Source organism: Papio anubis, chromosome 8 (assembly GCF_008728515.1).
Source record: "Papio anubis isolate 15944 chromosome 8, Panubis1.0, whole genome shotgun sequence".
Taxonomy (NCBI): domain Eukaryota; kingdom Metazoa; phylum Chordata; class Mammalia; order Primates; family Cercopithecidae; genus Papio; species Papio anubis.
In genome coordinates this window covers 25809580-25834534 of record NC_044983.1, presented here as the reverse complement: position 1 = coordinate 25834534, position 24955 = coordinate 25809580, and the positions used below count along the sequence as shown (strand labels likewise).

Sequence of the window (24955 nt, the reverse complement as noted above, 5' to 3'; positions counted from 1 at the left end):
AAACAAAAAATATACAAAGAGATTAAGGTGGTAAAAATGTCATTTTTCACCCACAAGATTGGCAAAAATTCAAAGGATCAACACCAGCCTGATCAACATAGGGTAATGGACATTCTCAGACAGGGTGGAAGCCACAGCAGCTTCACCTGATGACAGAAAGTCATCAGGTAAGATATATGAGCATTAGGAATACATGTTCTCTTTCATCCAGGCGTCTCAGTGGGACTGTCTACCTCATATAGAGCCATAAAGGCTCTAACAAATTAGGATGCATGCAGAAGGCTGTTTATTGTGGCAGTGCTCAGAGTGACAGGAAAAACTTGGACAAGGGGAATGGCTGAAGAACATATGCTCAGCCTCACTGTGGAATATTATATAGCCATTAAAAATATGAGTTAGATCTGTCTGTGCATTAGCTCAGAGGGATGTTCATAATATTTTATTAAGTGGAAAAGAGTAGATAGGTAAGCAATATGTATCATATAATTTTGTATTTATTTTTTGGAAAAGATAAAAAGGCAAAATCCATTTCGTAGATATCAATATCTAGATAGATATATACATACACACATATATACACACATGCACACATATATTCTAAATATAAATATATGTATCTGTATGTATATAAATAGACATCCATTTTACTTTCGAAGCAGGAGATTTAGCGAGGAATTGAAAATAAGGCAGAGAGAAAGGAAGGAAGGGAAGGGAAGAGAAGGGAAGGGAGGAAGGAGGGAAGAAAGGAATGGAGGGAGGGAGAGCCAGAGGGAGAAAGGGAAGGGAAAGGGAAGTTTACTCACCAAACATTGACTTTCCCCCCAAAATCTCTGAGTAATGCCAGAGCCAGTGGCCTCCTTGTCTCTGCGTGCAGTACAGCCTCCCCAGAAGTCAGCTTGAGCCAATCTGAGAAGCACAGTGTATTATAAGATAATACAAAAGGAAGCAGAGAGCGCCTTGGGACCACAATAAGTGACACCTCTCAAATCACAGGTAGAAAGCATCCTGCCACTCTCTCCCCTGGCCAGTCAAAGCAGTTCTCCCGTGTTTGGTGTAAAAGCCACACAGAGGGACAATGAAGAAATGCAGCATCCTTGGGGGCAGGGATGAGGAGAGTGAGGTTATCTGGCAACTCCACTCAATGCGAGGAGGTTGAGGGACCTTATGCTATAAGGAAATACATTTAAGTTGAGATACAATATTGGTTTTCAAATGTTTGAAGGGCTTTCTTGTGGGAGAGGGGTCAACTTATGTATTGCCTTACAAATAAGATATGGGGCAAAGAAGTTATAAGGCAGTGGCCAGGCACGGTGGCTCACACCTGTAATCCCAGCACTTTGGGAGTCCGAGAGGGGCAGATCACTTGAGGTCAGGAGTTCAAGACAAGCCTGGCCAACATGGTGAAACACTGTCTTTATTAAAAATACAAAATTAGCCGGGCGTGGTGGCGCACACCTGTAATCTCAGCTACTCAGTAGGCTAAGGCACAAGAGTCACTTGAACCCAGGAGGCAGAGGTTGCAGTGAGCCAAGATCATGCCACTGCCCTCCAGGCTGGCCAACAGGGTGAGACTCCATATCAAAAAACAAAATAAAACAAAACAAAAAACAAAAAAAAAAAAGTTATAAGGAGGCAGACTTTAGCTCCATGTAAACAAAACCTGCTAAGATTCCTTTGCACCCCTTTACATTTTCTGTAAAATGAGAGCAATATCAGATGCTCTAATAATGACAGAGAGGTGCAGTGAGAAGATGGGTTAAATTCAGAAGTGGTCCTTGACTTTAGGTGCTCATTAAAATGACTTGGAGAGTTTTAAAATCCTGATGCTCCGGCTCCACCCACAATTAATTCATTCATAACCTCTGGAGGTGGGACTCAGGCACTGATAATTTTTAAAGCTCCCAGGCGATTCCATTGTATAGCCATTGTGTAGCTGAGAACCATTGGTCTAAAATAATTATTAATTGTCATCTGGGTAGTTGTGGAAAAAGCAGGTTTGACTTAAGGCAGATCTGGCACCATTTTTTTTTAAGGGGTCACTCACCTAATAACTGGAGCTAAAGGTCACAGTAAAGCAACTCTGGAGTGAAATACAGACCACATAGCCAGTCAAGAGCACGAGGGATAGTGAAGGTGGCATAAGCAACCTTTGTCTACTTGTAGGACATGCTAAGCAGTTCAGGATTGGCTGGCCTCAGAACTTTCCCCAAGAAGCTCCTGAATGGGAAGATGAGACACACCCACTGATGGAGTGACAGTTTCTGGACTTTATGGAGGTCGGGGGAAAATCACTCAGAATACCTCTGTATCGTCTGTGGGCTGATTTCACTGGATATGATTTTATTAGCCACCAGTTTATCATGGACCTGTAATTGATTAAATAAATGTATATACCCATTAAATAATTACAGCTTGGAAAGTGATTCTTTTTTACTAAGGTTTTTTGTTTGTTTGTTTGTTTGTTTGTTTGTTTTTGTTGTCGTTGTTTTGAGACGGGGTCTCGCTCTGTTGCCAGGCTGGAGTGCAGTGGCACGATCTCAGCTCACTGCAACCTCCAGCTCCCGGGTTCAAGTGATTCTCCTGCCTCAGCCTCCCAAGTATCTGGGACTACAGGCGCATGCCACCATGCCCAGCTAATTTTTGTATTTTTAGTAGCGACGGGGTTTCACCATGTTGGCCAGGATGGTCTCTTGACCTTGTGATCCCCCACCTTGGCCTCCTAAAGTGTTGGGATTGCAGGTGTGAGCCACTGCGCCCAGCCTCTTACTAAGTCTTAAAAAAAAATAAAATTGACACAAGAATAGTACATATTTGTGGGGTACAATGTGATGTTTTGATACGTATACATATTGTGTAATGATCAAATTAGGGTAATGAGCAAATCCATCTCAAATGTTTCTTGTGGCGAGAACATTGTAAGTTCTCTCTTCTACCTATGTTGAAATATACAATACATTATTCAAAAAATAACAGATGCTGGTGAGGTTGTGGATAAAAGGGAAGGCTAATGTACACTGTTGGTGGGAATGTAAATTAGTTCAATCATTTGGGAAAGCAGTATGGCGATTCCTCAAAGAGCTAAAAACAGAATTAACATTTGACCCAGCAATCTCATTACTGGGTATATATAGGAATATAAATTGTTCTGCCATAAAGACACATGCACGCATATGTTCATTGCAGCGCTATTCTCAAGAGCAGAGACATGGAATCAACCTAAATGCCCATCAGTGGCAAATGGATAAGGAAAATGTGGTACATATACACCATGGAATGCTATGCAGCCATATAAAAGAATGAGATCATGTCTTCTGCAGGAACATGGATGGAGCTGGAGGCTGTTATTCTAAGTGAAGTAGCACAGGAATAGAAAACAACATTCTGCATGTGTCCATTTATAAGTGGGAGCTGAATGATGAGAACACATGGACACCTAGAGGGGAGCAATAGACACTGGGGCCTAGATAAAGGTGGAGGGTGGGAGGAGGGAGAGAATTAGAAGAAATACCTTTTGGGCACTAGGCTTAGTAGCTGGGTGAGGAAATAATCTGTACAACGAACCCTCATGACACAAGTTTACCTCTATAACAAACCTGCACGTTTACCCCTGAACCTAAAATAAAAGTTAAATAAAAAGAAATACACAATACATTATTGTTAACTATAGTCAACTCTGCTGTGCAATAGAATACCAGAACTTATCCCTCCCATCTGACTTTAACTGTGTACTGGTTGACCAATCTCTCATCATCCTCCCTCCCCACTCCCCTTAGAGAGTGATTCCCTTTTTATTTTATTTTATTTTTGAGAGACAGGGTCTCACTTTACTGCCCAGGCAGTAGTGCAGTGGTGCGATCATAGCTCACTGCAGCCTTGACCTCATGGGCCCAAGCGATCCTCCATCTCAGCTTCCTGAGTAGCTGAGATTGCAGGCTTGCACCACCATGCTTGGCTAATTTTTTATTTTTATTTTTTGTAGAAACGGGATCTCGCGATGTTGCCCTGGCTGGTCTTGAACTCCTGGGCTCAAGCAATCCTCTCACCTTAGCCTCCCAAAGTTCTGGGATTACAGGCATGAGTCACCACACCAATTTGAGAGTGATTCTGAATCACAGGCCACAGGATACTGCTCTTGCCCATTCCTAGTTTGTTCCAGCTGTATCAAACTGTTGGCTGAGCTGTGCTGCTCGTGGTGCTGAGCCAGACAAAGCCTGGTTGGGGATGTGTAATAAGGACACTGCGTAGCGAAGCAGCCCCAGAGACATCCAGGCAGCCAGAGATGGTGCACAAAGCATAAAGAGATAAACAGATAAATGCAAGGGTCTTTACTTGTCGCTCCCTGGCCCTCCCCATGGCCCCGACTCTCCAATAAAGGAAATCAAGCTAAAGCTATGATGGGAGACAGAGGATAAAGCAGCAGCACCTGCCAAGAAGATGATGCATTCTGTATGAATCAGCCCAGTGACTCAGCATCTGATAAAGCTTATTTGGAGTGTTTAGGGCAAGGGAAGGAATGGTTCTGCTCTGCTTTGTGTGCTCAGGCCCCCAGGCATTGACTGGCCCGAGGCTCCCTGCTGACATTGGCTGGCCCAGGGCTGGGCCAAGAGTTTCAAGAGAGATGAGGTCCAGAATGCCAAAGGGCTGGGGAAAAGTCTGCAAACCATGGCAAGGCAAGGAGCTGCAAGCCTGGAGGTCACTGGGAAAAGCAGACTAAGTTGCCTTCAAATATCAGAAGGGACTCTATGGGAGACAGAAGCTGGATTTTCTCTCTGTGGCTCCAGAGGGCAGAACTGGGCTCGGGATTGGCCCATACACGAGCCAGACTGTGACTCAATCAAAAAAGGCCCCAACTTTATCAAAAGCTTTACTAGATAAAAGGTTGCATGGAAGGTAGTGAGCTGCCTGTTATTGGTGGTGGTCAAACACAGGCAGGATGACCACCTGGTGCAGATGTTGGGGATGGAGTAGGAATCAGGCAGTGTGCAAGTCCTGAACCAATCAATCTCTATGATCTACTTAGAATATTAAACATCTGGTGATGCATTTATGGCACTTTCAAAATTCACACTTTTTTCCCCTCAAAGTTTGATCTTCTGAACCTTGTTTGATTAGTAGTGGGAATAATCAAGTAGTTATTCCCAAGGGATCAACTGTGAATCTGTGAATCATGCTATGTTCTCCCAAATCCTTTCTTCCTCTCCTCCCTTCCCCTAATTCAGATGGCTAAGGCAGATCTCACTGACTGACCTCCAAAGTCTAATTTTTAAAAATATAACTGGATTTATGCCTCCTGTTCCGGATGCTGGGGGAGCTACAGAACAGAAAAGTTACAAGGAGCGAGCTCAAAAACAATTCTGCTAACCTCAGGCATTGATAAGGAGGAGGCGCTGTCCACAGAAAATGTAGCTGTTACTGATAATTAGACTTCTTTTTTTTTAAAGAAAAATAAAGTGAAGCTTCTTCTGGGGCATTGTTTTTTTCTTCTGGGCTAATGATCCTCTTATACTTGGCTTGGCACTAGGTTAGGTTGCAGGGAGCCATGGAGATGATCCATTCCCGATTCTTCATTGTCCAGATGGAAGAAACCGAGGCCCAAGGGCAAAGTGATTGGTCCAAGGTCACCCAGTGTCTCGGGGCACACCTAGGACTGTAATCAGGCTTTCATGGACCTGGTCCGGGTTCTCCCACTTTTTCATGGACCTCGAAGATTCCCCCAGGCTGCCTCCTGAAAAGGGCTGGGGTCCTAGTGGCCCCAGGACGTTGGGCAAGCAAGGCACTGGGCCTCCATGTTGTGCCTCCATAGTCCTGATCCTGAACGGGAAAACTCAGCCCCTGACCACACAGCTCTCCTTTAAGCCCCTTTGTTTCACATGGTTTTCAAAGTCTGCCACCCCCAGTGGGGCTGCCTGTGCCCGCCCTGTCGACCCATTACCCCAACTGTCAGCCCCTTGACTTCCCTCCTGGGGCTCAAACATCCCTGGCTCCAAAATGGACGGCTCAGTTTCTTCCCCAAGAATTAGTTTCTTCCCCAAGCTGCACCTCCAGGGTTCCTGGATTTCCCCCTCCTTGTCAGGGGTTGGGGTGGCTGCCACAGGATTCTCCCTGCTCTCAGCAGAAGGAACTTCAGCAGCTGGAGACCAGCAAACCCCTCTGGACACAGATCTGATTTCTTAATTGGGAAGGCTCAGTGCAAAATAAAAATTCAGGGCCACTGGTTCAAAAACTATGAAGAATTTCAAGACTGTCACAGTAGCCCCTTAAACCAAACGTGGATCTGCGAGGGTCCCACACCCATGAAGCCCACCCTGCTTGGCTGGGTTCCAAGAGGATGGGGGACAATGATTGCTCAAGCTCCGTGGATCAAGGAGCCCAGAGAGGCCTTCAGGCTCTCCACTATCTGCTCTGATCACTCCTAAACACAATTCTGTTCCCTCCAGGCCTGGCGGCTCAGTCCAGGGACCCCATCAGTGTGGTGTTTCCAGGAGAAGGCGTTTCAATACTTTCTGTGCCCTCTTCTCCAGCACAAGGCCCCTCTCCATCCCACCCTCATTATGTCTGACTCTTTACTATTTAAATGGGCCAAGAGAAGTGGCGCGTGTGTAATGTGAAGGTTAAGTTCAACGGGGCCAGGGAACTGTGACACTGTGTTTTGGACTGGGACAGAGGGCCGGGCTAACCGCGTGAGAGGGGCGCCCAGCTGGGCAAGCGAGTTCAGGCTCTTCCCTCCCGGGAGCACCAAGCGGCCGCACCTCAGGGTCTCCCCTGGAGCCAGCACAGCCATTCGCGGTGATGATGCGCCCCCCGGCGCCCCTAGCCCGGTGCTGCACCGGCCCCCGCCTCCCGGCTTCCAGAAAGCTCCCCTTGCGTTCCGCGGCATTCTTTGGGCGTGAGTCATGCAGGTTTGCAGCCAGCCCCAAAGGGGGTGTGTGCCAGCCGACCGCTATAAATACGGCGCCTCCCAGTGCTCACCACGCGGCGTCGCCAGGAGGAGCGCGCGGGCACCGGGTGCCGCTGACCGGTGAGATGTCCCCATCTTCCCTACCCTTGCGCAGAGCTACACCGGGACGGATGGGCGGGCAGGGTTTGGTAGCCAGGCAGAGAGGGATGACAGAGCTCGCAGTCACAACCCTTGCGCTTTTGACGGAGCCCAGGAAGCCAGGGAGGGGAGGTGGCCGGAGCCCCATTACCAGGCAGCTGAACCAGGGGCCCCGGCGCAACCGCTGCCTGAGCGCACGAGCTCCAACCACAATTCTGTGGGGGATAAATAGAGCGGATATAATGATCATCCTTTCGCAAAGATGGGGAAACTGAGACTTGGAGACCTGCCGCGTTGCGGGAGACCCAGGCTAGCAGGTGACGGAGCTGGTCTGCACGGAGCTCCTTCCTGCAGCATGTCCCCTGCGAAGATGCGGATCTCTCAGTTGTGGCTCTCGGCTTGCATGCATGAGTCATCCAGTTTTCTTCTAAATTCTCTAGCTCTCTGGACACTGTGCCTGTAAGTATGAGCCTGCGGATTTAAGTATATGCTGCAACCACCGAAATCCTACTTTTTCTGCCTCCTAATGCATCTGAGGTGCATCAGAGAAAAGTCACACAAGCTCCACCAGGCCTCAGACCTCTGATTCCACGGTTTCATTTTACAGATGATAATCTGAGACCTGGAGAGGTTTAGGACTGGTGCCAACACTAAACAGCAAATAAGTATCAGAATTGGGATTACAGCCAAAGCCTCCTGACCTTCCAGAATTTCTGGACCTAGTTAAAAAAAAAAAAAAGAAAGAAAAAGAAGCTGATTTTTATTTTTATTTTTTAAAGGGAGAGGTTAGGAATTTAAAGGTAAGTACAGATACAAAAAAAAAAAAAAAAAAAAAGATGCCCATGAGAATGTAAGTTATAATAATAGTGGGGCATTGGGCACAACTGAAACGGCCAATCTTGTGAGAATGGTAAAATAAACTTGGGTCCGTGAGAAAGTGGAGTATTACATAGCCACAAAAGTATGTTCTTAAAGAATATTTGAAGATGGTGAATGTGAAGGATCTGATTGTATAAACTGCATGGAAGACAGAAGGAAATATACCACGGTGCTAACATTTGCCTCTGGATGGTATGAATTACAGATGACTATCTTTCTTATTTTCCTTTTGATTTAGTTTTCTCCATTTGAAGAGGCAGATAGGAGCCGGGGCTTTGGGATTAAAACCCTCACCAGCTGTTGCCCTCTTCGCTGTCTTCCCGTCCTCCCCACAGCTCCCTGTTCATGGTCATTGATTTTCTTTCTTTCTATCTTTCTTTCTCTTTTTCTTTCTTTCTCTTTTTCTTTCTTTCTTTTTTCTTTCTTTCTCTTTCTTTTTCTTTCTTTCTCTTTCTTCTTTCTTCATTTCTTTCATTTATTATTATTATTATTATTTCTGAGATCAAATCACACTCTGTTGCCCAGGCTGGAGTGCAGTAGCGCGATCTCGGCTCACTGCAACCTCTGCCATCCAGGTTCAAGCAATTCTCGTGTCTCAGCCTCTGAGTAGCTGGGACTACAAACACAAGCTGCTACATCTGGCTTATTTTTGTATTTTTAGTAGAGACAGGGTTTCACCACCTTAGCCAGGCTGGTCTCGAACTCCTAAAGTAATCTGCCTGCCTTGGCCTCCCAAAGTGCTGGGATGACAGGCGTGAATCACTGCGCCCCACCAGGTCATTGATTTTCTTAAGCCTCCAGCCCTGCCCTGCTTGGAAATGTTTTGGGAAGTTGCTCAGTTCAAAGCTCCCAGGAGGGTGTGCCTGGAGCAGAGTTGCTCTCAAAGTCAGCCTGCTCCCCACCCCATCTCCTCCTCCTCTTCACCTGCACAGCCCCTTTGTCCACAGAACTGGCCTTTTCTGGTAGAAGGAGCAAGGCCAGGTGGTTTAAGCCTTCTTAGGGGGAATAAGGCTGTGTGGGAGTGCTGGGGACTCGAGGGCCTTGGCCTTGACATGGCTCTTCCACCCAGAGCAGCTGGCAGCCAGGCTCCCAGGAGGCAGAGGAGATGAGGGGGGAGGTGAGTCTGAGCAAAGGAAAGGAGGTCGGCTCTGTAGTCATGGTTCTAGAACATTCCTCGGATCAGCAGCATCCACATCACCTGCAGACTGGCTGAAAAAGCCGATTCTGACTCAGAACCAACATTATAACCAGCCCTGCAGTGATTCATAAGTACTTTAAAAAGTGGTCAATCATTTCACCAAAGCAGAGCCACACAGTCCGGGGGACCACAGGTGGCCTCTGTGTGCTTGTCTCGGTTTTCCTGCCCCTCTCCAGACATGTTGATTAGACACTGCCAATGCCCAGCCTCAGACCTCAGTCTAATATTGAAGTAGTCAGAATTTACTATGATTACATAAGACCCTCTTGTTTACAGAACACATTCTCCTCTCTGAGGTGTGGACTAGATCCATTTTACAGATGAAGAAACTGAGGCTCAGATATTTAAGTGACTTGGAATCAAGGAAAGAACACTGGACTAGGGGTCGGGAGGGCTGGGCTCTCATCCTGGGGTTACCATGAGCATGCTGTGGGCCCTATGGAGTCCCATGAGCATGCTGTGGGCCCTAGGGAGTCCCATGCCCTCTCTGGGCTTCAGCCTCACTGCTAAGGTGGAGGGGTTGGGTGAGAGAACGACCCCCTTCCCAGCTCTGAGCTGGATGGCTCACCAGGGACCCCAGGCTCTCTATGCCCGCTGCTGAGTCTGGAATTCCTTTCCTGTATCTTGCCTTTGGCTGCCCCATTCTTCAGGACCCAACACCCTGTCTTCTGGTCAGAACCTAGTTCTGAATGGGTTTTTCCAGAAGTTGTTGCTTTCAGGGGCCCCTGGCCGAGGTGTTTCTGGCTGGCTTTGTCTCTCTGGCATGACAAAGGCTCTGTTCCTGCTGGAGGCATTTCAGGGCTCAGTGGGCAGCTGGGGCAGAGCCCGTGAGACCACAGCCTTCCTGGTGAGCCCGGTCTCCACCACCCACCCCGTCTGTGGGGAAGGCGCTGACCCCATCTCTTCTCCCACGCTGCTCCCTGGCTCTGTGTGCCTGATTACTTCTCGTGAGAGGCACTCCTTGTTAATGTGCTACTGAGTGTCCAGATGGGCCTGCTGGGTTGAGCGGGCTTTGGATGTGAACCATTTCAGGAAGGGGAACCCCACCTTCCTGTTGGTTTTGTTATGGGAAATGGGTGAGCTCAGATAAGCAGTTCTTAGGAGGGGGGATGGTAGGGGTGGGGTGCAGGGGGAGGGGTTTCTGTTTTATGCAACAGCCTCAGCTTCTGGGAAAGGGTCCATTGTGTAAGACCGGGGCTGTGGCCTGTGCCCCCTGGCTCAGGGCAGCCAGCCCAGTGGTGGCAGGAACACTGGCAGGGCAGCTTGCTGTGGGCTTAGAGGGGATGGGCCGTGTGGAGGGCCTGGCAGAGCAAAAGGACTCATCCTTCCAAAGGGACTTTTCTCTGGGAAGCTTGCTCCTCGGGCCACTGCGAACCCGCTCTACTCTCTGAAGGGAATTGTCCTTCCTGGCTTCCACTACTTCCACCCCTGAAAGCACAGGCAGCCAGGTCCAAGCCTCCCACTGGGGATGCAGATGGATTCGGTGTGAAGGAATGGCTGCTGCTGCCCCCGGCTCTTGAAAATCAAGTTCAGGTGGTGCTGAGGGCTGCAGCGCTGTGGTGGATGGGGAGTGTCTGCTGGGGTGAAGATTTAGATGCACACTGCAGAGGACGAGGCTGGTCTGTGGGATGCAGTCCCTCTGTGGAGGTGGCATGGGGAGGGACGGATGCGTGACCTAAGGCGGGTATTTTCAGTGTCTGACATGATCGATACCACTCTGGACAAAGAGGCCAGGATGCAGAAAGCCTGTGTGCCTCGCTGATTGCGGGGGAGGATGTGGCTTGGACAAGAGCCTGGCTCCTCCAATGCCAGGGTTCTTGTTTTGGCCACTCAACGTTGCTGTCCTGCAGTCCCTCCCTCTCTGCACCTCCTGCCTTCGCTTTCATTTGAGGTGTCCATGGCAAGTCTGGTTCTTTCCCCCATTTCCTCAGGAATAAAAGTGCAGCAGTGCCTGCTGTGGGGACAGCCGAGGGCAGTGAGGCCCTGGGGAGCTGCTGCAGGCGGCAGGTGGGCGGGACGCCAGCAGGCTGTCTAAGCTGTTCCCATGATGGTCTCCTGTTCTCTGCAAACAGAGGCGTGCGAGGACTCCAGAATTGGAGGCATGATGAAGACTCTGCTGCTGTTTGTGGGGCTACTGCTGACCTGGGAGAGTGGGCAGGTCCTGGGGGACCAGACGGTCTCGGACAATGAGCTCCAGGGTGAGTACACCAAGCGTGATGTGCCTCTGGCCACAGGGTGATGAGGTCAGAGGGCAGGATAGCCAACTCCGCTCAGTGCCTCTCTATCAGGCCCCAGTGTTACAGACTGTTTTTATCTTTTGCACTGGGTCTGGGTGCCTGTGTCTGGGCCCCCTCTGAGCCTCTGCTCCCAGGCCCCTGGTTCAGGCTCTGCGTGCATTAGACTGCCGGCATTTGCAGGCATTTCCCAAGCACTTTCAGCTGCTGCATTTCATTCAGCTGTTCCCTTCCCAGGCCCCTTGGCCCAGCTCCCAGGCCTCCTCCACGAAGCTGTGTCTGGACCACTGGAGCTCTTATCCCTCTCCCCTTTGGAGTGCCCAGAGCTTGTCCCTCCTGTGAGCTGACTGCTTCTGCAGGATCATTGCTAAAAACCCAGATCAGACATGGCTGTGAGTCTGTTTCACCTCTTCTCAGCTGGGTGACTTTGGGCCACTATCTTGATCTCATGACACTTCCCCCACCCCCCGTTTTATTGAGATACAATTAACAAATAAAAATTGTGTGTATTTAAGGTATATGACATGATGTTTTGAAATGCACATACATTGAAATGATGACCACTTTGTATGGTGGGATGGTGGAAAGACTTACTCTCTTAGCAAATTTCCAGTTATAATATGGTGTTATTAACTATAAGCACCACCTGTATGTTAGACCTCCACAACGTACTCCCCCTACCTGATTGACACTTTGACCCTACCTATCATATCACACTTCCCATGTCTCCCTCTGCGAAGTGGGCATGGTAAGGGGCTGGAGCATTATGTAAACTGCACATGAAGTGTTTGGCGCAGTGCTTGGCATGGGATAAACACCAGTGAAGTAGCACTTACGTGACACAGTGTTTCACTGCATTTGTTATCAGTGCTACGCCTTATTTACTCATCTTATTCCTGTCACCTGGCACTGCATTGGAACAAAGAAATACACATGTCTGGTTAAACTGAACTCTAGAAAGATTTGTGTCCAAAATGACAAATTTTGTATTTTGATGCTTCAGAGCTGACACTTCTGGGTTTTTTTTTTTTTTTCCCTTGACAAGTTTCTTCTGCACCCGGCTCGTTCTCCAGGGGCACATGGCAGTGGTTGGGCATAGCTCTGGGTGTGCCAGCTCCCATGGTCTGCATTTCTGAGCAGTAGGGTGTAGTCAGCAAGGAGCCTGTGATGGGAGCCTGTGCCAGGGAAAGGCTGGGGCCATGCTGCTGCCTGCCGGCAGGGGTGGGGGTCCCAGCCTTGACAGCCCCTGAACTGAACGGGCCTTTCTGGCCATTCCAGCTCATTCCAGGGTTACATCCCGAGGCCACGTCTTCCTCTCGCCTCATGCTACCTCTTGCACTTCTCTTGCAGAAATGTCTGATCAGGGAAGTAAGTACGTCAATAAGGAAATTCAAAATGCTGTCAACGGGGTGAAAGAGATAAAGACTCTCATAGAGAAGACAAACGAAGAGCGCAAGACACTGCTCAGCAACCTAGAGGAAGCCAAGAAGAAGAAAGAGGTCAGGAGAAGCCACGAACGCCACCCTGCCTCGACCATCCCACTGGAGGGGAGGGAGGGGGTCACTGCACGGTGCCTTGCTGGGTTGCCATGGTGACCCGCAGTCCTCCCAGGCTGTGTCAGCTGATGCTGGGGCTGTAGTTAAGAAGTAGGAAAGGTTCATTCGCTTTTGAAAGCATCAGGGAGTGAGATCTTGGATCAGGTTTTGTTATAAGCCTGGCCCAGGGCCTAATGCCCAGATTCATTTCAATAGATGCTTCTAAACCCTGACCACGTAGTAGTTCCAAGCAGGCTCTGGATGGGGTGGCGGCGGGGGCCCAGATGGGGGTGGTGTCCAACCTTCAGGAAGCTTATCTAGTTGGGTTGATACGGTTAGGGTTAAGGCAGGCACACTGCACCCCACGTCTTCCTAGAGTTCTGGACTACTTCATAAAGAAACATCTTAAGCCCAGTAGTGGATATAGCAGGTCTAGCCTGTGCTTAATGATTCGACAAAACTAAAACACTATAATTCAATGAACAACTTATTTAAGAAATCAAGTCTCCTTAAGAGTATCCTACAAACCTCCTCTCACGGTCGCCCTACTTCAGATGCTAAGATGTAGCTACCTGCCAGCTTCATGATCCATCATGCATGTTAAAAGCATTTCAAAGGCTCTGAGAAGTTGTGCAGTAAAGAAACCTGTGTAACTCCATGAAACCCAGAGTTTTCCAAATTGACCAGGGAATTCATTTTTTTTTTTTTTTTCCTGGCTGCTTTGAGCACAGCTCCATGGGAGCCACTTCAGGGAATCCTGGCCTGGATGCAGCTCTACCTTTTTTTCAAGCTTCATGCCCTTTCTTGGCCTCAGTATCAGTTCTCACCATTTTTTTTTTTTTTTTTTTTTTTTTGAGATGGAGTCTTGCTCTGTTGCCCAGGCTGGAGTGCAATGGCACAATCTCAGCTCACTGCAACCTCCACCTCCAGGGTTCAAGTGATTCCCCGCCTCAGCCTCCTGAGTAGCTGGGATTACAGGCACGCGCCACCACATCCGGCTAATTTTTTGTATTTTTAGTAGAGGTGGGGTTTCACTATATTGGCCAGGCTGGTCTCGAACTCTTAACCTTGGCCTCTTGGTCTGCCTGCCTTGGCCTCCCACAGTGCTGGGATTAACAGGCCATTTCTCACCATTCTATGAGAATCCTCAAATAGCTCCTGGGGAAGGAGCATGTCTCATGCCCACACTTTTGTGGTTATCACTGGAGTTTGACATTCAACAATTCTGGTTTTATAATAAAGCACATCACATTTGGAGAAAAGAGCGTATCTCAAAGAGCTACAACTAAGAGCTACTTCTTAGTTGAGGAGTAGGTGAGCCAGAAGGAAAGGAAGTAGGCAGCATGGGTGGCACTTGTGTCTTGGCTCAGTGGGAGGTGGGCTGTCTTCGCCCAGCAGAGGACAGGGGATGATGGAGCAGGACAAAGACCTCACGTAACTCTGGGGTGTGGATAGACTAATTTTTTTGAAGACTAACACACTCATTTATAGAGATTTTAATATAGAAAAATAGAAGAGGAAAAGTTTTTCCATAATCCTTTTGCCCAAGGACAAGTCACTGTCAACATTTGATCTATTTCTTCCTATTCTTTTCCTCTGTGCTTTTTTGACAGTGGCTATGCACAAAATTATGAATTTTTCACATAAACAGTACATATGATAATATTCAAAATGGACTATAAACATCCTTTGTAATGATGTACCATTTACTCTTTGTAGGAACCACAGTTTGTTTAACCTGTCTCTTTTAAGCATCTGGGTTGATTATGATTTTATTTTTTTTCCATAAGATAATACTGTACCAAATATTTTTAAGCATCTTTTTCTTTGTCAGGGGATTCCTTTGAGATAGAGTCTTTGTTTTGTTTTGTTTTGTTTTTTGAGACAGAGTCTCGCTCTGTCACCCAGGCTGGAGTATAGTGGTTTGATCTCGGTTCACTGCAACCTCCGCCTTGCGGGTTCAAGCGATTCTCCTGCCTCAGCATCCCAAGTAGCTGGGAGTGCAGGTGTGCACCACCACACCAGCTAATTTTTGTATTTTTAGTAGAGACGGGGTTTCACCATGTTGGCCAGGCTGGTCTCGAACTTCTGACCTCAAGTAATATGCCCGCCTTGGCCTCCCAAAGTGCTGGGATTACAGGTGTGAGCCGCTGCACCTGGCCTGAGATAGATTCTTAGAGAATTATTGGATCAAGTGGCAAGGACCCATTAGAAAATTTTGACAGCTGGTGTGGCTTTGGTGTTGAAAGCCTGCCATTCCCTTTGCATGCCAGGGGGCATGGTTGCAATAGAAAGATAAGATTCAGGGAGTCTCCTGCTTTGGAAGATGAAATTTAAATACCAGAAGCAGAGAATAGAAAATGAGGCTTCAGTGAGAGGGTAGTCACTGAGTAGATGATCAGCGCACTAAATCAGAGAGAGGTGCTGTCCACATGGGTTCCAGGAGCTGGGAAGCTTCTAGGAGTTAGGGAACAGTCGGATCTTAAAGGATGAGTGGATTCTTCAAGCCGGGTGGGAAGGGGATTCCAGGTGGGTGAATGAAGGGAAGCCTGAACTGGAGCAGGGGTGCACACTTGCATGCTGGGTGCCCATCCTGTGGGAAGGCCTGCCCTGGGCAGAGGGCCTGGCACCCAGCACCTCCTTGAGTGTGTGAGCCTGTGGTCTCTGTGTGGCTCAGCCAGCCTCGTGTCTTCCTCTAGGATGCCCTAAGTGAGACCAGGGAATCAGAGACAAAGCTGAAGGAGTTCCCAGGAGTGTGCAATGAGACCATGATGGCCCTCTGGGAAGAGTGTAAGCCCTGCCTGAAACAGACCTGCATGAAGTTCTACGCACGCGTCTGCAGAAGTGGCTCGGGCCTGGTTGGCCGCCAGGTGAAAAGGGACACATCAGTGGCCAAGGCTGAGTGGGAAAGGACGGGAGCCTAGTGAAATATGCTTCATTCCACATGCCAGATGCAATTGATTAGTATTGGCTGGCTGCATTGGGGCCCAGAGTGCCATGCTCCATTGGTGATGTCTGGCATGAGTAGTGAGAGTGGAGTCATCAAAAGGATGTAGGCCAGGTATCTACCTTCTCTTAGAAAACTCACGCAGCAGTGCTTAGCTGGATGACATAACCGCTTTGGGGGATGGCAGAGCCCTGTGTCCACTTATGTGGAAGGATTTAAGAATTTTTTTTTTTTTTTTGAGACAGGGTCTCACTCTGTCACCCAGGCTGGGGTGCAGTGGTGTGATCATGTTTCACTGCAGCTTTGACCTCCTGGGTTCAGGTGATCCTCCCACCTCAGCCTCCTAAGTAGCTGGGACCAGAGGCACACACCACCATACCCAGCTAAGTTTTATATTTTTTTTGTAAACATGGGGTTTGGCCAAGTTGCCCCGGCTGGTCTCAAACTCCTAAGCTCAAGTAATCCTCCTACCTCAGCCTCCCAAATTGTTGGGATTACAGATGTGTGCCACTGTGCCCAGCCAATGTAAGATTTTTTTAGTGTATTAGTATTGCTCCTGTCCTCTGCTGCAGGGCTTTTTTGATTGGGACTCAGTGAATTGCTCCAGTCCCTGAAGTCACATCAGTTGGCCCTTAGCTGAGCAGGGGGTGGATATCATTGGTGGCCAAAGATGACCATGGATGAACCTGAAATGTTGGGCCTTGTGACTCTTATGGCCTCCCAGGTGTCTCAAAACTGTCCCCCATGGAGGGAGGTAAAAGGAAAGGGCATGGACCTGACAGTTGGGGTGCTGGGGGCTGGTCCCGCTGGGCTGTTGGTCACTTGCTGTGTGACTGTTACAGCCATGGGCAGGGCCTGGCCTGGCTCCCCGGGGAGTGGGAGGCCAGAAGGCCATGGCCTTGGTGAGCTTCTCCTAATTGTGCCCGTGCTGGCTGTCCCAGCTTGAGGAGTTCCTGAACCAGAGCTCACCCTTCTACTTCTGGATAAACGGCGACCGCATCGACTCCCTGCTGGAGAACGACCGGCAGCAGACACACATGATGGATGTCATGCAGGACCGCTTCAGCCGCGCATCCAGCATCATGGACGAGCTCTTCCAGGACAGGTTCTTCGCCCGGGAGCCCCAGGACTCCTACCGCTTCCTGCCCTTCAGCCTGCCCCACCGGAGGCCTCACTTCTTCTTTCCCAAGTCCCGCATCGTTCGCAGCTTGATGCCCTTTTCTCCCTATGAGCCCCTGAACTTCCACGCCATGTTCCAGCCCTTCCTTGAGATGATACATGAGGCTCAGCAGGCCATGGACATCCACTTCCACAGCCCGGCCTTCCAGCACCCGTCCACGGAATTCATACGAGGTGAGAAGGGGTGGAAGCTCACGGCCTTTTGAGCAACCCATTAGATGCTGAGAACCATGCCGAGGGCTCAGTGGGTGTCATCTCGATTTTTCCCCAGCAATATCACAAGGGTGATATTATCCTTATTTAAAGAGGAGAAAAACTGAGCTGGGCGTGGTGGCTCATGTCTGTGATGCCAGCACTTTGGGAGGCCAAGGCGGGAGGATCATTTGAGGCCAGGAATTTGAGACCAGCCTGGCCAAGACAGTGAGATCCTGTCTCTACAAAAATAAAAACTTAAAAAAATTAACCGGGTGTGGTGGTGCACACCTGTAGTCCCAGCTACTTGGGAGGCTGGGGCAAGAGAGTCACCTGAGCCTAGAAGTTGGAGGCTGCAGTGATCTATGTATAATTGCACCATTGCACTCCAGCCTGGGCAACAGAGTGAGACCCTGTCTCTAAAATAAAAAAAATAAATAAAAATAACAACGGGAATCAGTGGATTCCATCTCTGCATGGCTGGATGACTGACTCTTTTTCCCTTGTGTCCCCAGAAGGCGACGATGACCGGACTGTGTGCCGGGAGATCCGCCACAACTCCACGGGCTGCCTGCGGATGAAGGACCAGTGTGACAAGTGCCGGGAGATCTTGTCTGTGGGTGAGTCGGGGTCCAGAGCACAAGCTGCCCCTTCCTATACCTTTTGTCCTGGGGTCACTGGGGCCTCACTGGTACTGCCTTTATGGTGTCAGACAGATAAGCGTTTGGATTCCAGCTCTGCCGCCTTTGAGCTGTGACCTGGGGCAGGTCCTGAGCTTCACGCAGCTTGGGTTCCTCATCTTAGAATGAGAGGATGATGCGAGGCTGTCCCTGAAGTCGGTGAGACGTCGATAGAGATGTAAAAGTGCCCTCCACCCCATCGGGCCCGTGTTGAAAAAAGCTTGTCGAAAAAAGTCATCGCCCTGGGACTCCCCAGTGATTCTGTTCCCAAGTGCCAAGCATTGTAGGCATCTTCATTTTCCTCTGCAGATTATGAAATTGCAGACAGTATGTATTTTGTTTAACAAAACTGACCAGAGGCCAGGCACTGTTCTAAACACTCGACACACATTTCCTCAGAATGACCCTCTGAGGAAACTGAGCCGTAAAAAGGTTAATAACTTATCCAAGATTGACCCCGACATGGGTGAGCTGGGCTTCAATCCTAGGGCGCTGTGTTCTCTCCCAGGGCCCCTCGCAGCCTCTGGCCACAGAAGTCACAGATCTTGGTACCTGGGAATCCAAGCAACAGTCCCTTTGGTTGGCTGGTTGGTCCCCTAGGCAAAGGGAATATTTCCCTTCAACTGTCTCCCTCCGTTTCATCAGCTCTCTTTATGGGTTAACTTCTTTCCACTTAGAGATAACAGCTGTGACAGTGTTCGGACTAGTTCCTGGTACACAGCAGTTCATACTCAGAAAGAGTTAATTGTTTCCCCTTGTAAACAGCTTATCGATCTGGTGGCTTTGCTCTTACTTAATGCTTAGTTTGAGTTTCCCATGGCAGGCCGCCAGGGTCTAGTTAAACATTCCTAGCCTCACTCCTGTAATTTTAGAAGCCACTGCAAAATAAACAGTTGTGCTTTAAGAGGCTGAAGTGTAAGTCGCTGCAGATGAGTGCACAACCAGGCCTTGGGGCTTTTTCTATAAAAATATCATAGAGTGGCATCAATTACATGGTACCTCACCACAAGAAAGCTAGTCACGTTAGGGCCTGAAGAAAAGATGTCCAGATGCCTGGGCCCAGGTTGGACCTCTTATGCTGATTTTTACTCTGTTGTTGCAGGCTGGGCTCAGGTCTGGCGCCAATCTTAATCGTCATTGATTACAGCTGAGAGTGCAGCTGGCGCCAGTCTTACCAGTCATTGATTATAGCTGGAGTACAGTGGTTCTATCTTGGCTCACTGCAACCTCTGCCTCCTGGGTTCAAGTGATTCTCCTGCCTCAGCCTCCCCAGTAGCTGGGAGTGCAGGTGTGCACCACCACACTTAGCTAATTTTTGTATTTTTAGTAGAGACAGGGTTTCACTATGTTGGCCAGGCTGGTCTTGAATTCCTGACCTCAAGTAATCTGCCCGCCTCAGCCTCCCAAAGTTCTGGGATTACAGGTGTGAGCCACCGTGCCTGGCCTGAGATAGATTCTTAGAGGATTATTGGTAAGAGTAATTCTGTAAGCTGAGCTAAATAGTCCACACTGAAGAGGACTGCCTACTGTTATTTAAGGTGCTTGCAACCATATAAGCATGTACTGCCTGGGACCTCTAGATCAGGATTTCTCAATTTCAGTGCTATTGATTTTTTTTTTTTTTTTTTTTTTTGAGACAGGGTCTCTCTCTATCACCCAGTGGCTGCAGCCTGATCCACCTGCCTCAGCCTCCTGAGTAACAGACTACACGGGTGCGCCACCATGCTTGGCTAATTTTTTTAGTTTTAGTAGAGATGGGGTCTTACTATGTTGCCCAAGCTGGTCTCCAACTCCTGGGCTCAAGTGATCCTCCTACCTCGGCCTCCCAGAGTGCTGGGATTACAGGTGTGAGCAGTGCCGATATTTTGGGCCAGGTCATTCTTTGTCGTGGGGGGCTGTCCTGAGCAGTCACGGGTGTTTGGCAGCACTCCTGGCCTCTACCCACTAGAGGGCAAAAGCTCCCTTCCCTTCGTTGTGACAACTAACTTCAGAACTTGCTAAATCTCCCTGGGCGACAGCGTCACCCCAGTAGAGAACCTCTATTCTAGACTAATCCTCGGCTCTCAAGGATTTTTCTTATTTTATTTTATTTTATTTTTTTTTTTTTTAAGACAGAGTCTCACTCTATCACCCAGGCTGGAATGCGGCAGCGCAGTCTTCACTCACTGCAACCTCTGCTTCCTGGGTTCAAGCGATTCTCCTGCCCCAGCCTCCTGTGTAGCTGGGATTACAGGTGTGCGCCACCATGCCTGGCTAATTTTTCTATTTTTAATAGAGACAGGGTTTCACCATATTGGCCAGGCTGGTCTCAAACTCGTGACCTCAAGTGATCAGCCTGCCTCAGCCTCCCAAAGTGCTGGGATTACAGGTGTGAGCCACCACGCCTGGCTGATATTTTATTTTTAAATTATTTTTTGGTAAAATAGTGAAGATTATTTATTACATATTTATTTTCAACCTGGCATCTTGTTAGTAATTGTTTCTTTCCCCACCTAATATTTTATTTTACTATAAATAATTGCAGTCATCATCCTAAAGCATAGGCACAATCTCCCTTCCCCTAACTCACATCTGATGTATCTGCCTCTGGATATTTTTGAAATAACTTAGGGGGAGAAAAATAGTAGTTTTAAGAGCTAGTGGGCAGTTTCCAGCTCTTAATGAATCTGACAACCTGCAGCTCAGGGCCAAGAGGAATGAATTCTCTTTTCCCTGCCCTCTTGATGAACTCAGTGACCAGCCATGGGCGGGCAGGTGGGCGGGTAAGGACCCCTGGCCACCAGGTGCCAGTGTGTCAGCTGCATAAACTCTTGGCACCAGAACTGCCACCTCTGCAGACATGCTCAAAAGACAAACTTGGACTGGGTGCATTGGCTCACGCCTGTAATCCCAGCACTTTGAGAGGCCGAGGTGGGCGGGTCCCCTGAGGTCAGGAGTTTGAGAACAGCCTAGCCAACATGGTGAAACCTCGTCTCTCCTAAAAATACAAAAAAATCACCCGGGGGTGGTGGCAGGCACCTGTAATCCCAGCTACTCTGGAGGCTGAGGCAGGAGAATTGCTTGAACCCGGGAGGCGGAGATTGCAGTGAGCCAGGTCATGCCATTGCACTCCAGCCTGGGCAACAAGAGCGAAACTCTGTCTCAAAAAAAAAAAAAAAAAAAAAAAAAAAAGACAAGCTTGGAGGATTGTCCAGAACCACAGACCCAGGGTAGGAAGAGCCCAGGCTTTGGAGCTGAAGACCCTGGTTCAATCCTGGGCCCAGAGATCATTTCTTCTATGGCTGTAGGTAAGCTACTTATTACTACTTCCGTGGGCCTCAGTTTCATTATTGGTCAAATAGGAGTGCTAATCCTTAAGTCAGAACAGATCCAATTCTTAGGGAAAAAGGATATCCAGAGAGAACTTTCTGTGGTGTCTGGGACACAGGTGGTACCACACAAATGGCAGCTGTGAGTAATATTCCTCCTCTTTGGAAATGATTCCTGGGAGGGACTAGGGCAGTGAGAGCCACTCCAGATCTGAGAACATGGAGAACTTGAGATCAGTGCTTTTGGAAGTGTGGTCAACACAGTTTGTCACCAAAGAGATAAGGGTCTGGCACCCAAAGATAAATCAATGACGTCATAAAGCACACTGTTTAGGTCAGTTGACGTATTTTTCCAGAGCAAGGCTTCTCAGGCTGGGCATGGTGGCTCACACCTGTAATCCCAGCACTTTCGGCAGATTGGTTGAGCCCAGGAGTTTGAGACCAGCCTGGGAAACATAGAGAAACCCCATCTCTACAAAAAATGCAAAAATTAACTGGGCATGGTGGCATGTGTCTGTAGCCCCAGCTACTCAGGAGGCTGAGGTTGGAGGATAGCCTGAGCCTGGGAAGTCGAGGCTGCAGTGAGCCAAGATCTCGCCACTGTACTCCTAGGCAACAGAGCAAAACTCTGTCTCAAAAAAACAGAAACAAAAACAAAAAACCCAGAAGACTTTCTGGATGATGGAAGCAGCATCTAGATTCACAGTCCGCGGCAAAACCTTTATTTTATTGTGGACAATTCCAGTTTGTGGCCCTTCCCTTAGGGAAGCACTGCTTTTGTTCCCAGCTGCATGTCCTGACTTCCATTCATTCATGCTTCTATCCCTCTGTAGCCGTTCCTTCACACCTCTGCCTTTCATTTCTTCCATCTCTGGGCAGACTGTTCGGCCAACAACCCCGCCCAGGCTCAGCTGCGGCGGGAGCTCAATGAATCCCTCCAGGTCGCTGAGAAGTTGACCAGGAAATACAACGAACTGCTGCAGTCCTACCAGTGGAAGATGCTCAACACCTCCTCCTTGCTGGAGCAGCTGAACGAGCAGTTTAACTGGGTGTCCCGGCTGGCAAACCTCACGCAAGGCGAAGACCAGTACTATCTGCGGGTCACCACGGTGAGCTGTGTCCCAGCCACATGCTGTGGTTGGGGAGCCTGAGCTGTGATCGGGAGCAGGGGCACGTGTGCTTTTGACCAAGCATTTCTCACACGGCAGGAAATAGAAAACGTTAGGTGCCCTTGTTGCCTTGAAGCCTCATCACCCACTCAGGGAAAATATAACTCTGTTTTACAGAGGAGCAAATTAAGAGAGGTTCCACAGCTTGGCCAAGGTCCAAGGTGTGATAGCTGATGGGTGACTTGGGTGGGTATTCGAACCTGACTGCCTGACTGCCAAGCCTGTATTTTGTTGTTGTTGTTTTTGTTTTGGTGCACAGACCTATGAATAAACCAGAAGCCTCTGTTCTTTCCTCAAAGCTACATGGCTGCCCTCTGGCATGTAAAATGGCTTGTGAATTAGTACATCATTCTCTGCCAGTGATAAAAACTTCTCTCTCGGCCAGATATGGTGGCTCATGCCTGTAATCCCAGCACTTTGGGAGGCCGAGGCAAGAGGATTACTTGAGGCTAGGAATTTGAGACCAGTCTGGGCAACACAGCAAGATTCCCTCTCTACAAAAAATACAAAAATCAGCCAGGTGTGGTGGCACATACTTGTAGTCCCAGCTATTCAGGAGGCTGAGGTGGGAGGATTGCCTGAGCCCAGAGGTGGAGGCTGCAGTGAGCTGTGATCACACCATGGCACTCCAGCCTGGGTGAAGAGTGAGACTCTGTCTCTTAAAACAAACAAACAAACCAAAAGAAAAAACCAAAATAAAATATAAAATAAAAAAATCAAATAAAAAAAACTTATTTCTAGTACTGGGCACCCTTCTTTTTCTTTTCTTTCTTCCCTCCAGGCCCCCTGGATTCCTTTTCTACTCTAGTCTGACCTACTGTAGAGTAGACATCTACTCTAGTCAATGGTTGCCCAGAGCAAATGTTTGGAAACCACTTTTATTCTTTGGGGTGCTCCCTGGGCTGGTCATTTGCAGATGGCATTTGCCCCAACACATGAGTGTCTGTGAACCAGGTCACTTGTCCACTGAGCTGTAGTGATGTCTAGATGCGTAAGAAGCACTGGGGTCAGCGCTCTAGGTTTTCTCAGAGGAGCGGGAGGACTTTCCTATCAGAAGCCTGACTTCTGTTGCAAAATGCACGCATTTTGACCACAGTGTTTCAGCTCTTTTCTTTTGTTCAATTTAGGTGGCTTCCCACACTTCTGACTCAGATGTTCCTTCCGGTGTCACTGAGGTGGTCGTGAAGCTCTTTGACTCTGATCCCATCACTGTGACGGTCCCTGTAGAGGTCTCCAGGAAGAACCCTAAATTTATGGAGACTGTGGCGGAGAAAGCGCTGCAGGAATACCGCAAAAAGCAAAGGTGAGCAGGCGGGCCTTTCCTGCCAGCCTGCAGGGCCCAGTGAGTCTCTGGGAGCCAAAAAAACAAAAACAAAAAACCAGACGAAGTGCAGACTCCGTAGCCTGGTGGGAATGACTCCACCTGGAGCCAGAGCCCAAGAACAAAGCCAGGAAGTTACTGGGAATTTTATTTTTCCTTTGGAGGATGTTTTATTTGGTGGATAACTCTTTCTTATTTCAGGGAGAAGTGAGATGTGAATGTTGCTTTTGGACCTACGGGGGCATCTGAGTCCAGCTCCCCCGAGATGAGCTGCAGCCCCCCAGAGAGAGCTCTGCATGTCACCAAGTGACCAGGCCCCAGCCTCCAGGCCCCCAACTTCGCCCAGCCACTCCCCGCTCTGGATCCTGCACTCTAACACTCGAATCTGCTGCTCATGGGAAGAACAGAACTGCTCCTGCATGCAACTAATTCAATAAAACTGTCTTGTGAGCTGAGTGCATGGAGGGTCCTCTTTTTATGTTGAGTTGCTGCTTCCCGGCATGCCTTCATTTTGCTACTGGGGGCGGGCGGTGGGGGGCGGGAGTGGAAAATAAGTAAAAACAAAAAAGCAGTGGCTAAGATGCTACAGGGACTGTCATACGGTGGAGAATAAAAGGGATATGATGACAAGGTTGATCCACTTCAAGAATTGCTTGCTTTCAGGAAGAGAGATGTGTTTCAACAAGCCGACTAAAATATATTCCTGAAAACTGAAGCTTTTCTGTTCTATTATAAAACTGTCGATGTATTCTGACCAAGGCGTGGCAATCTCCTAAAGGAATATGCTGAAAGTTAAGGCGAAGAAGCAGTAACAGTAAGGTATACTTGGTATTATAATGCAAAATTGATGTTTTCCTTGTGAAAACATTTGGTGCCCAGAAGTCCAAATGACCAGTTTTATTTGTAAGAGCTGTTACTTCTGCAGCAGTTTTATTTGTAAGAGCTGTTGATTGCGAGTTGTAAGAGCTCAGCGTCCCAGGGGCACCTTCTTGACTGGCATTTCCTGTCCACTGCCAGTTTATATGGTCTTCCTATCTTTCCCTGGACCACAGGAGTTTCTCTGCTTTTAGTCTGAACCATAGCTGGGCTGCAGCACCCTATGCTGCCAGCAGGTGGCCATGAGGCCATGACTACTCATGGTACCAATCTCAGTCTTAAAGCTGAGGCTTTTCGTTCATTAATGTTCTCTATAGAATTCTGGTCATCAGACGTACTGCAATGGAACAAAACTCATCTGTCTGCATCCCAGGTGTGTAGCAAAGTCCACATGTAAATTT

The 24955-nt window shown here is 48.6% G+C and overlaps 1 protein-coding gene across 3 annotated transcripts; it reads left to right on the top strand.

The window, feature by feature from the left end:
• Positions 1–6648: 6648 nt before the first annotated feature.
• Positions 6649–24138, top strand: LOC101025645 (clusterin). 3 transcript variants are annotated; one of them, XM_003902585.3, is made up of 9 exons: positions 6649–7018; positions 11186–11311; positions 12698–12846; positions 15582–15752; positions 16771–17182; positions 17716–17820; positions 22068–22297; positions 23485–23660; positions 23880–24138. In XM_003902585.3, the coding sequence occupies exons 1-9, from the start codon at positions 6790–6792 to the stop codon at positions 23887–23889; spliced, it is 1608 nt and encodes a 535-aa protein (XP_003902634.1). In that variant the 5' UTR covers positions 6649–6789; the 3' UTR covers positions 23890–24138. The 3 variants fall into 3 exon arrangements, with proteins under 3 accessions (XP_003902634.1, XP_031525317.1, XP_031525318.1); XM_031669457.1 differs by lacking the exon at positions 6649–7018 and adding an exon at positions 10359–10646 and having other exon boundaries at positions 23880–24120; XM_031669458.1 differs by lacking the exon at positions 6649–7018 and adding an exon at positions 10413–11013 and having other exon boundaries at positions 23880–24120.
• Positions 24139–24955: the final 817 nt, after the last annotated feature.

Excerpts from the sequence above, each read along its gene's own strand:
- LOC101025645 (XM_003902585.3), top strand. The coding sequence starts at position 6,790 with ATGATGCGCCCCCCGGCGCCCCTAGCCCGGTGCTGCACCGGCCCCCGC. Across the intron at positions 7,019-11,185 it reads GCACCGGGTGCCGCTGACCG|AGGCGTGCGAGGACTCCAGA; the intron begins GTGAGATGTCCC and ends CTCTGCAAACAG. Across the intron at positions 11,312-12,697 it reads CTCGGACAATGAGCTCCAGG|AAATGTCTGATCAGGGAAGT; the intron begins GTGAGTACACCA and ends CTTCTCTTGCAG.